Source organism: Phascolarctos cinereus, unplaced genomic scaffold, assembly GCF_003287225.1.
Source record: "Phascolarctos cinereus isolate Bilbo 61053 unplaced genomic scaffold, phaCin_HiC Scaffold_4;HRSCAF=312, whole genome shotgun sequence".
Lineage (NCBI taxonomy): Eukaryota > Metazoa > Chordata > Mammalia > Diprotodontia > Phascolarctidae > Phascolarctos > Phascolarctos cinereus.
This window is the reverse complement of record NW_027555847.1, coordinates 479383418-479396777: the sequence shown is the minus strand read 5'-3', so window position 1 is coordinate 479396777 and position 13360 is coordinate 479383418. Positions and strand designations below refer to the sequence as shown.

The window sequence follows — 13360 nt, the reverse complement described above, 5'->3', positions numbered from 1 at the left end:
TCCTGCACCCCACACTAATTCAGGGATCCCTTGGTATCTGTCCTTGCCCTGGTACAGCAGTCTCACTCTCTTTTAGTCCCAGGGTGCTAAATGGTGTGTTCCTGGCCAGACTCTGTCCCTAACATCTACAGACCTCTCTGTCTGTCTTCCTAAGCTGTCCTGAGCTGGAAAAAATGATTTGCTTTCCAAGCAAATGACTTTTATGAAGACATTGTAGAAAACACGTTTTCCTTAGCAGCAAATTTATGCTGTCTTACCAAATGCAGTAGCTATTTTATATAGCGCTTTTCATTGATCCTCATAACAACCTTAGGTAGAGTACCATTACAGAGGAGGAAAGTGGGGCTAGGTCAGGAGAAGTTAAGAATAACCTAGGATAATGCAACTAGTAAGTTTCTGAGACAGGATTCAAAAGCAGGGCTTCCAGACTACAAATCCAATATTCTATCAACTGAACCACTTAGCTGCCAAATTCCAACTATATTCAGTCTAAAATATAGGTCTTAAAAAAAAGTTTCAAGAAAGCCAATAGAATGATGTTTGTTGACAATTATGGTTTCATATGTAAATAAAAGTAAATGTTGTTTCAGATATGAGACTAAGATACTATTAGCCTTTGTACTCACAAACACATAAGAAATAGAATGAATGAGGAAAAATAGAAGCAACTAGAAAATTATAACATAAAAAACTACCAAATTCATTTTCCCATTTTTGAAGGCAGTAGTTAATGGTCAAAATATCCATTTCTGAGCAATAATCCAGCAACTTTGGATTACAGACATTTTAGTCCTACCTAAACAGTTCATTCAGATGCTATGAAAATAACATATTGAAGTACATTGATTGCCCAAGGATGAGAAAAATTCACACTAAATAGGCCTTTTCCTTCCTATGTATACATAGTTTCTTTCTGTTAGGAGGGAGGTGGATATTGTTTCTAACAGTAGAACTAAGATGAACAATTATTAATTTCTCTTCCTTTCTACTATTTTTTGGGGTTGTCTCCCAAGCCCTACACCTACTCTGGAAGAAGTGAATGCCTGGGCTCAGTCATTTGACAAGTTAATGGTCACTCCAGCAGGAAGAAACATTTTCCGGGAGTTCCTCCGAACAGAATTCAGTGAAGAAAATATGCTCTTTTGGATGGCCTGTGAGGAACTGAAACAGGAGGCCAACAAAAGTGTCATAGAAGAGAAAGCAAGGCTGATATATGAAGATTATATTTCCATTCTTTCTCCTAAAGAGGTAGGAGATAATTCCCTAGACTATTTCTATTAGTTAAACTCTCTCAAAGGTGTCAGTTTAATAACATCACTCTCTCCAATTGTGTAGGCATGTATACTTTTCTTGTTCTGACATTAGAGGTCCAGCATTCTGGAGGATATGTCCAATTTCTGTCTTTGGACCTGAGTAAAATCATTTTCTCTTCCTTCCTTTGTCCTTTGTTAATTCCTTCCTTCCACCCTTCCATACTTCTTTCCACCCTTCCTTCCTTCTCTTCTTTCTCCTTCCCTTTCCAGTGGTCCTTGACCTCCCTAAGGGACCTATGTGATCCTTCAGACTTACAGTACTACTCTAAAGTTGAGGCCCTTTCCAAGGCCCATTCCAAGGGGTAAGCTTTTGAGCTTGCTAAAGAGATTAAAAAAAAAATCCACATCTCCCAGTGTACTTCACCTTCCCTCAGGGACCTAAGTCTTCCAGATTTATAGTATAAGCCTAGGGCTGAGAGCTTCCCCAAAAGGGCAAAGCACTTGAATTCACTACAGTCAACCCCTTTCTGCCATAATAGCACAGCCCATGTTGAATCACAGTATCAGAAGGCTTTCCTATATCATGGCTTTGTCCCTTGGAGTCCTCAGCTATTGCTTCTATTGGGTCCAACAACTAAACATTGTCCAAGAACTCTTTCTCTGTGTCTAGGGTTCTAAGTCTTAAAATTTCTCCATTTGGCCCAAAACTCTAGAAAGAAAACACACAATATGCCACAAAAATTCCAAATGGATAAATGTGGAAGAAGAATCAGACTTTCGCTTGGAGTCAGACGACAGAACTGGGAGCAACAGAAAAAAAGTTGCAAATCAGCAAATTAGGTGCTATGTAAGAAAAAAATTCCTAAGAACTAGAATATTACAGAAGTTAAATGATCTACATTGGGAGGTAAGGGGTTTCACCTTTGCTCTTCAAAGGCCAGATAGATGACAATTTGTCAGGTGTGTTTTGGAAGAAATTGCTGTTTGCATATGCATTGGGCTACAGGATCACAGAATTAGAGTTGGAAAGGGCTTCGGAAATCATCAAGTGCAACCCCTCATCTCCATTTTGTAGATGGGAAAACAGGCAATGATCACAAGTCTTCATTAAATGCTTACTACACTATGCTGTTTTCTGGGAATACAAATATAGCGAAAGAGACAAGCAAGCAAGCAAGAAAGAAAGAGAGAGAGAGAGAGAAGAGAGAGAGAGAGAGAGAGAGAGAGAGAAAGAGGAAGGAAGGAAGGAAGGAAGGAAGGAAGGAAGGAAGGAAGAAAGGAAGGAAGGAAGGAAGGAAGGAAGGAATAAAAAAAGAAAGGATACTCCCTGCGTTTAAGAGCCCAGGATGACACAGCAAATAAATGTCTGAGGCAAAATTGAACTCAGGTTTTCCTGACTTAAGGTCCAGCACTGCATCCACTATATCACACTACCTACGTGATACTTTAAAGTTTGCAAAGCAATTTACAACTTTTTTTCATTTGATCCTCACAACAACCCTGGGAGTAGGCGCTATCATTATCCTTATTTTACAGATAAGAAAACTGAGGCAAATAGTAGTTAAGTGACTTGCCCAGGGTCAGACAGTTCGTAAGCGTGTGAGGCAAGATTCAATTTCCGGCTCTCAGAAGATCATAGATTTCGAGTTGGAAGGGGGCTGGGTAGGCCATATTGTACAAAACCCTCACTTAACAGATGAGAAAACTCAGGCCCAGAAAGGTTAGACTACTCACCCAAGATCACACAGGTAAGTGGTGGGGCCAGGACTTGGACCCAAGTCTTATGATCCCTGCAGTGTTCTTTCCCACTGTACCATGTTGCCTCTCAGATCTTCCTGACTCCATGCCCAACCCTCTATCTACAGTGCTAACTAACTGCCCAGGACTTCGACACTGAGTTTCCTTTTGCTTCAGAGATTCAGGGATCTACCCCTCCCCGCCCCCATTGGCCATTAAACTATCTCCTGCGCTAATACTGCCTCCTTCCATTGTCACCTCTGGGGCTCAGGGAACTGGAGTGAAATGGCTTCTTTTTGGCCATCTTAGCTCTGGTTCTGTTTCTATCTGTGTCTGCTTTCCTTTTAAAGGCCAAGTTTAACTGTGTAGCTTAGGTGCATAATTAGCTACATATACTCAGTTGTCCTTGATATGGTGTCAGTGGCTCAATTAGTACCTAAGGCAAAACAGTTTCATACCTAATTAAGAAGATTTCATCAATGCTAGATCCAGGGTCTTCTCTTCATTATCCTCATTAATTGTAGGAATGAGGAGGCCACCTTGCCCAGGAGATCTCAAGCAAGGGCCTTGATTCCCAGGACACACACTTTATTATAATAATGACAATTCTTATGTACATTGAGTCTAAGTTTTATAAAGCACTTTACTTACAAGCCTGTGGCATAGGTTATTTTCATTGTCATTTATTTATTTTATCTTTTATTATCTTCATTTTCATAAATAAGGAAACTGAAGTTAAGACAACTAATTGGCTCATGATCACACAACTAGCAAATGTGTGAGCCAGGATTCAAATCCATGTTTTGTGATGACAGGTGATTTCTATAATGTATCATAGTATCATAAAATCTACAGATTTGGAAGGGACCTCAAAGGTCACGTAATCCAACTGAGAGTGGAAAAGAGAATCTCCTTTGCAGTATCCTAGATAAGTGTGAAGGTCTGTGCTGGAAGATCTCTCACAAAGAGCTCACTCTCTCAATGCCCTTGCCACCCTTAGGCAGGTCTGTTAAATTCCTCCATACACTGACCCTTCCACATCTTCTTTAATAATAGGAAAATCATTGAATGATAATTTGAAAGTTAAAGATAACTATATTTGTACATATTGCATATAAATACAGCGTATACATGTAATACTACTTTACAGATCACTTACTATTATAAATTTCTTCTAGTGTTTGAGCACAGACCCATTAGAACTGGAAAAAGTGCTTTTTTTTTTTAGAGTCTTGACTTATGCTGGAAGCTTTCATATACTTTTGGTAGCTTTGGCTTGCCTGTATAGTGGGATATGGATGAGAGATCATAGATTTAGAGCTAGAAGGGTCCTGATAAGCCAAGTTCAACTCCCTCATTTTAGAGAAATGAAAGTGAAGCTAAGGGAGGTTAAGTGACTTGCCCAGGGTCACACAGCTAGTAAGTGTTATGTGTCTGAGGCCGGATTTGAACTCAGGTCCTTCCTAAATCCAGGGCCAGTGCTCTATCCACTGCGCCACCTAGCTGCCCCCTCAACTCCCTCATTTTAGAGAAATGAAAGGGAAGCTAAGAGAGTTTAAGTGACTTGCCCAGGGTCACATAGCTAGTAAGTATCCAAAGCAAGATTTGAACCCAGGGCTTCCTGACTCCAAGTCTAGCATTCTATCCACAATGATATGCTCCAGTCTGTCAGCTAACAGGGAAACACAGAAGGCAGTTTCATTGATCCTACCAAATACATCAGTCATTGGCAGCAATTCCCAGGGCTCTATTATCCTTTAGCATAACTATGCCTATGAGCTTCGGGATATGAATATTCATCCCACTACTTCAGAAAGTGGTAGGTGAAGCCTATGCATACAGCTCTCCTGCTCTACAGAAACACAGAGGGTGAGCAACCTAATTATCAGTGCTCTAGAAAAATGTTCAGAGCCTTCAAAAGAAGGAAAATTTTATTTTCTTAACTATGGCAAGGATCTGTGATTTCCTCTGCATGGAAACTCCCACTATCAACATATGGTAACTTGTTACCTCATAAGTATGAATTAAAGAGATTCCTGAGTCTCTGACAAGTTAAACAAAATGATTTAACCCATGGTCATAAAGCTAGAGATCAAGACCTCTAACAAGACCAAGTCTTCCCAACTCTAAAAGCAGCAAGCACTCTAACCAACATGTCATGCTGACTATACATTTTCCTTTTGTGTGTGTGCTTGTGTTTTAAGAAAATGACAAACATGCTTTCAAATTTTGTTATGTTAGATACTGGGGAGGAGTTCTTTATTTTTATTCCAAAAGAGACTTGAGAATGGAAAAAGAAAGTTAATAAGATGGAGACAGGATAAGAAATGGAACAATTCAGAGCCTAATGCTGACATAATTTGTTTCTATCCACAGGTCAGCCTGGATTCCCGAGTAAGAGAAGTTATCAACAGGAACATGCTAGAGCCATCACAACATACATTTGATGATGCACAACTTCAAATTTATACCTTAATGCACAGAGACTCATATCCCCGATTTATGAACTCTGCTCTTTATAAGGACTTACTTCAGTCCTTATCTGAGAAATCCATTGAAGCATAGGATTTTCAAATGTATTTATTATTAACATTAACAAAAGCAACAACAATAAACTTGTGGGCCACATCTAAGGACAAGAAATTTAGAGATGATAGTATCTTCATCTGACTTAATACTCAGGCATATTTTAATAATGGACATTGTTTCCTTTTACACAGGGCTTTAAAACCACAAGCCAAAATGTAGTCACCAATCACCTTTAGTGATGTTTTGGAGAGACTACGGAAAATATGGCTTGTCCTTTTTGCAAAGATAATATTTTTATTCTTATAATTATAGCAGCATGTTCTCAAAGGCAAAGGCTACCCTCGTAGGTTTCCATTCTAATTTACTTGGTACAATCACTGAAAAAAAAAGGTCAACATTCAGACTTTTTGTAGGAGTTACATGAATGACTACTCTCATCCTAAAAAGCAAAGCTGTTCAGTAGCAATCTGCTAACTCCTGCCTTTCATTGGCACTCTCACTTTTGAATGCAGCATACATTTGTGCCATTACCACTTGGCACAGGATAGGTTGAAATTCACATTTTATAGCCGCCTTTTAGTAGATGTGGACCCTAATAATAAAGGTATTTCCCTTCACCTTAGGATGCAATATATGTTAGCAGTGTTCCGTTAACATGGATCAATCTCAAATGTGTGGGCAAAAACTGATTGTAGATACACTGCTTAGAAAATTCTTCTGTTCAAAAGAGTTACTGTTATTTTTAATCAAGGTTTGCAAAGCTAAAGAATGAATTAAGTTAATGGTATAAAAATGGTATCAACTAAGGGTTGCTTCCATTTTTATTTTGGAAAGTGAAGACAAAGTATGGGCATTTACACTCTAAAAAATAAAGCACAAGGGTTTTATCTCATTGTTTCTTTTTTTTCTTTTACATACCTAAGTATGCACAAAGGAGAGAATTTGGCTGAATGAGTCTGAAATGAAATTAGAAGTCTGTTCCAGTCTCCTTACTTCCAAGTCTAGAAATTTACCCTCCAGAGCACTAGCCCTGGAGTCAGAAAGACTCTGGCCTCAAACACTTACTGGCAGTATGACCTTGGGCAAATCACTTAACCCTGATTGTCTCCCTAAAAGCCAACAAAAAACAAAACAAAGCACCTACAGACATAATATTGACATAGTAAATGGGAATAGTTCTTTGTTGAACTGCATGGAAAATATTTATATATTTAAAATACTATTGAAGAAAAATCTTGTCTAATTTGCAGTGAATCTGAAAGGCATTCATAATTATCTTTTCTTTTACATGAAGTGCTACAGAAACAGTGTTGTGTAGTGTGGGTGGGAATACTGGAGTCAGGAAGACCTGTGGAAAAGTCCTGCCTCGGCCTCACTCTGGCTGTGTGAACATGGGCAAGTCAAGTAATATTTTAGTACCCCTAAATGACTCTTTAAGAAGAGCTGCAAATATACATCAGTGAACAACTTCTGCACACAGAAACTTCTCTATACAGATGAAAAAAAAACAGATCTAGACCAAAAATGAAAATTATCATTTGGAATTGTTAAATTAGTTGGACAGAGAATGGTATTTCACATGGTTTGCACGTGCCACTGTGGAACAAAGGTACTTTGACCAATGTGAGCTTAAACAATATGGGAAATACAGCAAAGCTGGCATATTTGTGTGTGTGTGTGTGTGTGTGTATACATATATATGTATATTCTTCACATACATACATATATATGTATATACATATATGTATATATACATATATGTGTGTATATATTTACATATGTATATATATGTGAAGAATAGCCTATTTAAATACTTTCAGAGGACAGGAATCATACCTGATCAATGGGGAAAAATAGATTTTTCAGAAGTACTTGGTTCTAAGATAGTGAGTTAGAAAATAACGGCAAGAAAATGCAAAAGAACAAATGATAATATAATATTTATACAATGTAAATAATGACATAATAATATAGAAACACACTAAGTGAAACAATGTTATGAGGAGTAGTTTATTTCATAGGAACATCATGAAATTGTTATAATTAAATGTTACAATGGAGTTTCATGACTTTAAATTTGTTATACTTTTATATAACAAATATTTTATCAGTATTATTACTGTGCTATTACAACTTTATGTTGGGTATATCTGCTGGATACCTCGAATCAGCTTAATTATCATTTGTAATAATTCAATTATGTGCGCAATAAATGATAACTTCATATGCCTTTCAGGGTCACTTCAGGTTAAGCAATGTTCTTTGTTTAATAGAAATATAAACCAATATTCAATAAGAGTTCTGTATCTTGTTTTAGACATCATACTAGAAAAAAGTTGAATGAAACAAATTTATACATACATACTTCATAATAATAATTATTTTACTGGTTGGCCATTAGTAACCTTTTTCCCCACTAATAGTGATGTCTGTGCATTAGAGCCATCTGTAATCTTTTGCCTTCTATATGAGGTATGCCTTAGAGGAATCAGTAATATGAGATTATGAGACGCATGACTGATGGTCACAAAATATGATTTTTCCTTTTGGTTATACTAACTTGCTAGTTAAGTGATTAAAGGTATAGCTCTGGTTTCATTAGCATCTCTTTCTAACCAATGGATTTAAATGCTCATAAACAGATAAGAGGAAAACTAAAGTTAGTGATCAGAATAAAAGATTAGCTATAAGAAGCCTAAAAGTTAAACTTCTTTAGCTTTTGATATCTAAATAGAAGATGTTTTGAAGTTACTTTGGCATTATGGATAAAGTGTTCAATGTGGAATCAAGTAGACATTGGTTTGAATCCTACTTTTGACACTAGCTAGCTTTGTGACTACAGACAAATCACATCAACTCTCTGAACATCAGTTTCCTCATCTGTAAAATAGCTGCAGTACCAACCTCACAAGACTCTTGTAAGGCTCAAATGAAATAATCTATGCAAAATGCTTTGCAAACCCTAAAGTACTTGGTAAATGTTAGCTATTAATATTAGTGGAGCAAAAATAACTACTTGGTCACCATGGCCACAGAAGAAAATATAAGAACTGTTCAAAAAAGAGATATAAGAAAAGCACAAATAATTGTAAATGTTAGATCAGCAAACCAGTTGAGTAGTTTCCAAAAGAGATAGATTCAAAAAGTTTAGAGGTCTTCTGAAGGTATGCATGCTTATTTAGTTCCTCCTCGCTTCAGATTTTTAAAAATTATATTATCAGTACTTTCACACAGTATAACTTCACCACTCAACTGAATTTATTCTCTGCATTTACCAACAACTTAATTACCAAATCTAACGGCTTTTTCTTAATGCACACCCTTCTTGACATCTCTGCAGTATTTGGCATCGCCAACTACTTTCTCCTCCTGGCTATACTTTATTTTCTGAGCTTTCGTGAAATTGCTCTCTCACTTGATTCTCTTCCTTCTATGTTTGACTGCTTCTCCTCAGTATCCTTTGCTGGATCTTTATCCATGTCATACCCACTAACTGTGGGTGTTGCCTAAGGCTTTGTCCTGGGTCCTCTTCTCTCTACACTTCCTTACTTGGTGATTTCTCATCATCGCACATGGCTCCATTATCACCTATGCAGATGACTCCCAGCTCTATATATGTAGCCCTAGCGTCTCCCGAGCCCAAGTCTTGCATCAACAACTGCTTATTGGACATTTCAAATGGGCTGCCCCATATGTATATCAAACTCAGTATGTCCAAAACAGATGTCATCATCTTTCCCTTCAAACCCACTTCTCTACCAAACTTTCCTATTACTGTCAGGGGTACCACCGTCCTACCAGTTACCCTGATTACAAACTGCACTGTCATATTCCGCCTTATATATCCAATCAGTTGCCAAGTATTATTTTTCTCTACATCATTTCTTATATATTGTCTCCTTCTCCCCACTTACATAACCACCACTTTAGTTCAGGCCACTGTCACCTCTCATGTGGACCATTGTAACAGCATCCTAACTGGTTTTCCTGCCTCAAGTCTCTCCCCACTCAAATATATCCTCCATTCAGTCTTTTCCTAATTTTCCTGAGGCACAGGTCTTACCATGACACTACCCTATTCAATAAACTCCAGTGGCTCTCTGCTATCATTGGGATCAACTATAAAGTCCTTTTGGCATTTAAATACTTTACAATCTGGCTTCTTCCAATCTTTCCAGTCTTCTTCCATGCTACTTCTCTCCATATTCCTTATGGTCCATCCATACTGATCATCTCACAAAGTGTTCTCTCTCCATCTCCAGCCTTTGCACTGGCTGCCCCCAATGCCTTTAATTTCCTTGACTTTCTTCAAGAGGCTAAATGAGAACTAGGGTAGAATATTCTGTCTATCAAAAATATATTTAGGCAAAAATATAGTCCTCTAGCTTGCTGGAAAGGAAAGTCAATTAAACTTCCAAATCATTTCTAGGGGTAGTATTCATAATGGGTGGCAGAGAATGCTAACATGGAATTTGAAAAGATTGGACTATTGGTAACAATATGCCATTTTTTTCCTCCCAAAGAGTTCAAAGGAATTTAGACCTTGCCCACCAAGGGAACATATTTAAGCTGTCTAGTATATCAGATATGAAATTTGGGTTCCTATCTTTGTAGTTGATGTCATTAAGAAAAAAAAATAATAAGCTCTCCCTGGTGTCAAGGGAGAGGATGTGGAATATGCTAAGTCATCTGTGGCATAGTCACCTGTGCTTTAATTTTCCATCCACAAGAGCCATAAACAAGCTAAAGTGCAAGAGTACACAGATGGGTTTTTAAAATGATTTAATAAAAAATAATAACATTGTTACATCCCTCTGCAACACTGGGAGAAATCTCCAGAGATCATCTAGCTTATTACCCTGCTCCCTGTTAACCACAATCAACAAATAGGAAAGGATCTTTTTTATGCTTCGAGATCTTCAGAAAAGGAGGTTCCTTAATTTCTTTTAATAATCTGAATTATCTGCTTCAGACATCACACTTAAAATTTCACTTCCCATACAATTCAAAGAACCATGTGACAACAAACTACACAACCTAAGTCACTCAATGTACTTCCTTTGTTAAAAGGACTAAGCAAGGGGCAGCTAGGCAGTGCAGTGGATAGAGCACTAGCCCTGGAATCAGGAAGGACCCAAGTTCAAATCTGGCCTCAGACACTTACTAGGTGTGTGATCCTGGGCAAGTCACTTAACCTCAATTGCCTCAAAAAAAAAATAGAATAGGAAAAAAAAGACTAGGCAAGACAGAAGAGACAATAGAAATTATTAAGGCTAACTTCCTCATATTACAACAAAGAAACAGAAAATATATCTTTAATCATCATAATGCCTTAAGAACATATAAACTGCAGCACTGAGTCACCCACATTTTCCCTAGTCCCATAAGGCAGTTCTCAAGACACAGCCATCTTAACTATACAAATAATCACTGCTGCCATGAAGGGGGGGGGGGGCTGGTGTTCACAGTCCCCACCCCAATGCCAGACCTGTTGTAAAGTCTACGTGGGGAGGAGGAGGGAAGCATACACATACATACCCCATTTATTGGCTCTATATTTGAGATACACTGGTGGATGGGATTTCATCTACATGGGCATTCTCTCCACCAATGCAAATCACAATCTGCACAATTCATGTATAGGACCTCTGAAGGATTTGTGAAGGCTGATTCAAAGACCAAAATCTGTAGGACACATCAATGCTCAAATCCCCTTTTGCATGTACCCTGTATTTTGGTCCCCAAGTTATACAAAACTTGCACGTACACTGGTGAAACAGATGGCAGGTACACGAGCTTCTGATTATTCTCCCAAAGGCATAAAGCAAAAGCAAATGGAAAAATCCTAGGAAAGACCAAAGGAGAAAATCCTAGACCAATACACTTAAGATCCTTCTTGTTGCTGTTTGTCCTTCATTCTTTTTTTTTTTAAGGCAATTGGGGTTAAGTGACTTGCCCAGGGTCACACAGCTAGTAAGTGTCAAGTGTTGGGTCTGAGGTCGAACTTGAACTCAGGTTCACCTGACTTGAGGGCCGGTGCTCTATTGCGCCACCTTGCTGCCCCTTGTTTGTCCTTCATTCTTGAGGAGGGCCATGGCATCAGGAAGGTGATGCCACCACACGCAAATGAATTGGATTTAAGTGAGAGAGAGCTGTGCAAAGACACCAGCCTTTCTCCTCTGGAGCTGTCTGGGTCTAGTAGCAAGATATAGATCAGGATGACTGGAGATGGCCCTGGATGAGGTGGGAGTCCTTGACCTTTTAAAGCTAAGGTCTTTCCCAAATCTCAATTTGTCTGAGGTAACGCCCATTCAGCGATTAAGGGTAGGTAAGAAAAGAGCCAGACCTTGCCTGGCCTATTGAGTTGCATGAAATCCTACCAGTAAATGCAATTTCCTGCTACAAACCTGGAACAACTTCTAAACAGAAAAAATTTCTTGACAGACAAGTATTGTGCCCAGTCCTGCTTTAGATATACAGTACAGCAGCATACAAACTGGTTTTTTTTTCCTATTAATTGGCCTTTTATAATGGTCCATTTGGTCTACTTACAGGGGAACATCCCTTCCAGAATTTTTCCACAAACTTTGGTTCGTATCTGATACGGTCTGCGCTGGAAGAATATGAAATGCCTACATTTTTAGGAAGTATCAAATTGTCTGGGATGCAGAGGACAACTAGGATTATAAGGCCAACAAGACTTGATCTCATGGCTTTCAGCAGGGAGGCAGATGTACTATGTACACGGACATTTTTCACAGCCCAACATGTGTCAAACATCACATGCTCAAACTGGTAACCAGTAGAAGCGGTGGAGTGCTTCTTTCACCTGGTTCTTACCTGTATGCCCTAGCAAGGTTTCATGATAAGCCCAAATGATTTATTCCTAGAATTATAGGCTCACCACTGCCTATTGAAATATCACAGGGGCAGCTAGGTGGCACAATGGATAGAGCAACCGCCCCTGGACTCAGGAGGACCTGAGTTCAAATCCAGCCTCAGACACATAACACTTACTAGCTGTGTGACCGTGGGCAAGTCACTTAACCCCCATTGCCCAACCAAAAAATAAAATAAAATAAAATAAATAAAAATAAAAAGTAAGGAAGAAGCCTTTCCAATTATTTGGGGCAGCTAGGCAGCGCAGTGGATAGAGCGCTGGCCCTGGATTCAGGAGGACCTGAGTTCAAATCCAGCCTCAGACACATAACACTTACTAGCTGTGTGACCCTGGGCAAGTCACTTAACCCCACTGCCTGGCCAAAAACAAAAGCAAAAAACAAACAAAAAACAAACAAAAACAAAAGCTTATGGAAGTGATTGTTGATAAATCAAAATAAATTAATTTAAAAAAAAAGAAATATCACAACCTCACTTGGCAGCAGCCTTTCAATATGGCTGTACAAACTCTTAATGAAAAGGTCATTGCTGTCATTTATCCCTCCACAGAATCACATAAGTCCATGCTTGAGGACAAGGCATCTGCCAGGGTATTCTTAATTCTTTGTATATGAATTAATTTGACTTTTTAACTGAAAATAGAAGAGACTGCTATTGATGATGCCTGAATAGGACTTATCAAATTTTTATTGTCGGTCAGTAGACAATAAACATTTATTAAGCGCCTGCTATGAACCAGGCACTGTGCTGAGTTGGGAATACAAAGAAAGGCAAAAGACAATCCCTGCCCCCAGGAGCTCACAATATAAATGGGGAAGACAACCCAGAAAAAGAATCTGAAAAGCAAGTGAGGGGAGGGAAGAAGTTAGGTACCTGGTGCATGATGTTCAGTAGCCAAGTGGGAAATGAGGATGAGGCGTTTACCCTACATCTCATCTTTC

The 13360-nt window shown here is 38.6% G+C and overlaps 1 protein-coding gene across 3 annotated transcripts in view; it reads left to right on the top strand.

Moving 5' to 3' along the window:
* Positions 1-6411, top strand: part of RGS20 (regulator of G protein signaling 20) — an 89800-nt gene extending 83389 nt beyond the window's left edge. For all 3 annotated transcript variants that reach the window (XM_078153417.1, XM_021005892.2, XM_078153418.1), the window contains exons 4-5: positions 1014-1248; positions 5367-6411. In XM_078153417.1, the coding sequence (XP_078009543.1) occupies positions 1014-1248; positions 5367-5555 (424 nt within the window). In that variant the 3' untranslated portion in view covers positions 5556-6411. The remainder of the gene's footprint in view (positions 1-1013; positions 1249-5366) is intronic.
* Positions 6412-13360: the final 6949 nt, after the last annotated feature.